At 36.0% G+C, this 4980-nt stretch overlaps 1 protein-coding gene across 2 annotated transcripts in view; it reads right to left on the minus strand.

Annotated features, from left to right (window-relative positions):
• The window catches only part of ELF2 (E74 like ETS transcription factor 2), a 31922-nt gene extending 28668 nt beyond the window's left edge, over positions 1–3254 (minus strand). For both annotated transcript variants that reach the window (XM_009290292.2, XM_009290291.2), the window contains exons 1-2: positions 3065–3254; positions 1910–2075 (exon numbers count right to left, since the gene is read on the minus strand). In XM_009290292.2, the coding sequence (XP_009288567.1) occupies positions 1910–2075; positions 3065–3136 (238 nt within the window). In that variant the 5' untranslated portion in view covers positions 3137–3254. The remainder of the gene's footprint in view (positions 1–1909; positions 2076–3064) is intronic.
• Positions 3255–4980: the final 1726 nt, after the last annotated feature.

The following is a 4980-nucleotide window of genomic DNA, read 5'->3' on the forward strand; positions in this document are numbered from 1 at the left end:
GAACCAGCCCCCTTTCTCTTTTTTTGAACCATAGCTTTAAAAAAAAAAAAAAGATTCCTACAGAAGAGCTACAAGTTTTTAATTGTCATTTCCACCAATTTATTGTGGCCAGAAAATGATACTTAAAAACTCAGAGTTCATTTGCAGTAGCTCTTTATCCTAAAAGAACTGTTCTGTTAGCCATTACTCTACCAAAATCTTACAAGAAATATCAGATTTAATGTTTAAAAAAACAACACTTCTGAATGCAAAAGCCTTCAAAGTATAAGCTCTCAAAGGTTTTCAAATACAAGTTTAATTTTAAAAACTCAGCTTCTTGGGAAGAACACCCTCACTTCTCACTTACCTTAACCTTAAAAGTTTTATTAACCATAGTCAAAAATAAAAAAAATACTTATTTCATATCCTTTCTTTACATGAATTTGTTGAACTTGCAATTAGCATATTTAATTCAAAACACATTTGAGTAAACTGGAATTGCAAGTATTCTCCCAAAACCTGAACCATTAGTTCATGCACATCTTAAGAAGTTGATGCATGTGATTTTTGATGCAGTGCTACAAGAGATTAATACCCAGATTCAGAAAGATGTATGAGCAATTGCATCCACTATTTAGGGAGAAATTTGAACTGAAACCTACCTAATCTGATGGGAATGTACATATATTTACTGGGCTGCAAAGTTAAGCAACTGAGAGAAGAGTCTCTCAGCTCTGTTTTGCTTGCCTGACATCATGAATTCAAACTCCAACTCTAAATTAGGCAGTCCAAGGATAGGAACATACACTATCCATGTTTTAGTCAAGCGGTCTCACCAGTTCAGTATGGAGTGCCCAAAAGGACCTGCCTTCCCTTTGGTTGCAGTTCTATCTATTCTACCTCAGCCCATCAGGCCCTTGGCTGAGCCATGTCAGCATGCTAATCTAGCAGAAATACAGAATCCAACAAAATCCAACAAAAATACGGAACAGTTGAGGGTTTCCCTGCTGTTTTTTCTTGCAAAATTAGCATATTGAAATGGCTAAAAAAGGTTCAACAAGTATGAGAAGTAGCACAAGAAAGCAAGTGGAAGGGACAACAGGAACTGCAGCACAGCAGCAGCCTGGTAGTCAGATGTAATTAGGCTCCCGTAGGAGAGCCTTATTTTACTTCTTCAGACAGTTTAAATAGACTTTGGTCCCCCTCAGAAAGTTCAAAGCTCCTGATTGTGTTCTTTGGAGAGAGGTGTACAGAAAGATACACGCTTATCGCTAAACAGGTCACACGCTTTAACACCAAAGCTCTACTCCTTTCTTCATTTGTTACTTGTTATTTTACCATATAGCCGAGTTAATTTCAATTAGGCTTTTTGCCCATAAAAATACAGTCCAACTCCATTCCTGCCAGCCACGCACTCCTGCCACTAAACCAGCAATAAAACCACTCTTGGACCAAAAAGGCAGGATAGCAAGGGACAGAGGACAGAGCTCACGGAAGGGGGAAGAGCTGGAAGATAGGGTAAATAGAGCCGCGCAGTCCATGTTGCTAGCTGCCCTGCAGTTATTTCGCTCAGAAACATCGTGGAACTAAATTCTAACCAGCTTCCTGGCTCAGCTGATTTTTAAAAACTCCAAGTTTAGTTGTCTAGTTAACCCCCTGCATAAATAGGTAACAAAGACATAAATGAAGATCTGCCTAATTATGAGGGTACACAGTGTTACAATGCAATGTAACCTGAACCTAAGGTGACAATTTTACCTGCCAAGCCGCAATCCTGTCACCACTGAAGCTAAGTAAAACTAAGTTTAGAGTGAAGAGATGTGAACCCAGGTCAGGATCTCCATCCTGTGGGTAAATACAAAGTCACATTCCTCGGGGACTTCTAAAAGTAAGAAAATCTCATGGAAAAAAAAAATTATAATAAGTCTACCTGTTTCCACAGTTTCAGTTTCAATTTCTTGTTCCTCTGCTACATCTTGCATCAGGTAAGTCTCGTCATCGTAAACCAGGACCTGAGCAGCGTAACCCTGTTCTAGTCTGGCACTAGGAACTGGCTCCACAATCACTGCTGGAAATTCAGAGACTGGCTCATTTTCCTATAGAAAGAAAAAAAAAAAAAAAACAAAAACAAAAAACCATACTCTAAATACTGCACTGTTGAACACTACATCAATATTTTCCTCTTATGCTCTTACATATTTTATGGAATAATGATAATAATTTTAAAGATTTTTAAAGGAAATTTTCTTCTAAAGCAAGACATTAAAAAAAATAAAAGATAGCTTATCATCCACCAAAGGGACCTTCCTGAATCTCAAAGATATTTTCCTGGCTTTAAGCACTTAAAATTTAAAGCATCACACACCTTTAAGACACTGAAAAAGAGCAAGCTTTCTAATTAAGACATTCAGCTATGGGAAGTGTTTCTTCTCCCTCTGCTCCACAAAACGTAATCAAGGCTTTGCTTGTGTATTGCAACATACCTACATCTGACCTGTATCTTATGAACACTCATGTTTTGGATTAAGTACGTAAGCTATCACAAAAGAACTGGCTACTTCAAAGCCCATATGCCTATCTCTACTTATTTAAGGATCAAAATGTCTGTAACAGCACATTTAATCTGTTAAAGTGTTGCTGAAGTGGAACCCTGCCAGATTCAATTTACTACGAGCTACAGGATAGTAGAATGTATTTATTATTTGTTGATAAGAATGCAAAGTACGAGCAAATATGTCACACTGGCTAACTTTGAAAAAGGTCCTTGTATTGTTCTGCTCATCTCGTTCTACACCTCAAGACACATCTTAGATCTTTAAAAAGATGCTTAGTATAGAACTTAATTTTGTAAACCCAGTCTACAGTTGTACTGCAGACTTCAAAACTTACTGCTCCCACTTCTCTGTGATAATAAAATCTTCTAATAAAAGATATTTGAAAAATGGGCTGCTTTCTTTCTCCTCACACAACAATCTCTAATCCATTTCACTTGCTTTCACAGCAAGTTTACAGTGAATTTTTCTTTCAAATTAAGATAAAAGCTGTAAAGTTGGTTAGTAAATAAATGCCATTTATTTTTTCTAACCTCTTGATTTTTTATTCCATTGCTGTCGAACTCCAGGCCAGGGCCTCCAGTGTCAATCACTGCTGATGTCATGGTGCATCCCCTGAAGACGCTTGAGAGCTGTTATCTATCCTGAAGACAGTAATGCTGATAGCCTGAGGTTATCAAAGGCTTAAATTCACAATCCACTCCTGTTAAACAGCTAGGCAGAGGTGGCTGAAACACAAAATAATTTTAACTAAGTTATTTGCATAGTTTATATTCAAAAGTCTTCCAACATTTATGAAAGCTATTGCATGCTACGTCTCTACATCAAGAGGGCATCAGTGAACACAACAGATGTCACAGAATGTGCTGACCTTGGTAAAGTTAACACTGAATACTGCCATACAACACAAGTTTTACGCTAACTTTTAATACTAATTTAATACAATTTCAGTTTGGTTCTTTGCAATTTGTTAAATTTCACACAATTCTAAAAACAAATGTCCTTAGATATTTTCCACTGGCCAAAATCATGAATTTCTCACTGAGGTCATATATCAACTAGTTTTTTTGAGACATACATACGTTTGAGTTAGTGCAGCTTTTCTAAAGTTACTGTTTTCCTATTAAATTAGGAGATTTTTTTTCATTACATTTTCTTCTTTGTTCTACTAGTTTCATAGTCATTTCATAAAGCTATAGTTTCATAAAGTTTCATAACTAGTTTCATAAAGCTTTCAAACATACTGCCTTTTTAAAGCAATGCATATATAATATACATCTCTCAAATACATACCTAATTTCTAATCCACAGTTTTCTTTGAAATAAAAAGTATTGCAGCAGTTCCTCTTTTTTCCTTTAGAAGACATTCTTATGAGTCCAAAAAAAAAGTAGTTCCACATCATAATGCTTTAATTTGGGTATACCATGGACTCATTGAACTTATAAAGATATATAACCTCCCTATTTATGAATTTCTTTAAAACTAGATTAACAGCAGTGCTTTGTTTCTAAACAACTGCTATTTATTTATTCTGAATAAATATTATTACTCATATCCTGTCTTTGGAGGAGACAAATAATCTGTGTTCGTAAACCTTGGGCTGTGAGGAGCAGTTTACTACTTCAAGATGCAAACCAAGAAGTTTGGCTTCTTAGTTGTACAACAGAAAGCACATATTCCATGTGAGACATAAGAACCCAATCTGATATCAATTACCCTTGCAAGTAACTCCACTGAGATCAATGCTTTATAACAGAAGCCAGAATTTAGCCCAACATTTTTAATAAAATCCATCCATTTAGAAAGCTAGCACAATTACCGAGGTCTGCAAGAAAACAGGATCTTCCAACACATACTGAAGAAAAAAAACCTTACAATTAATACTCCAGTGGGTAAACTCAATAAGCCTGCTTTTCAATAGCAGGCAGCCAGCTTAAACTAAATTAATCTTGCACATATAGGGAAAAGCTAGCTCAGATTCATGCAGAGTAACTGGGCTTCCTATGAGCATGGAAATCTCCATAGGCACAATAGCTCAGGTACACTAGTAAAAATTACAATTGTGATCTCCCCAACCGAATGCCAACTAAGCAAGAAAGTCAACCAAAAAAAAAAACTATGCAAAAATTGTTTAAAAACTTTCATTTATCAAGGTATTAAGGATCCTTCAGCACGCCATAAAAATGTGCTCAGAAAGGGATCGTTTATCTTGCCATACCAACTTAGCACAAAAAGTCAGTAGCCACAGAGTGGATGGCAGATTATTACAAAACCACAGCAAACAAACAAACAGCTACAAAAAAAAACCCACCCCAAACAAAAAAAAAAACCCAAACCTGACACAACAGAATAAGATATTCATATTTTTCACCCTTACATATAAAAAGGAGAATAAATTCTGATAGCAGCTTTCTAGGCAATTAATCCTCATGAAATGAAACTGAAGAA

This window comes from Aptenodytes forsteri, unplaced genomic scaffold, assembly GCF_000699145.1.
Source record: "Aptenodytes forsteri isolate BGI_AS27 unplaced genomic scaffold, ASM69914v1 Scaffold125, whole genome shotgun sequence".
Taxonomy (NCBI): Eukaryota; Metazoa; Chordata; class Aves; order Sphenisciformes; family Spheniscidae; genus Aptenodytes; species Aptenodytes forsteri.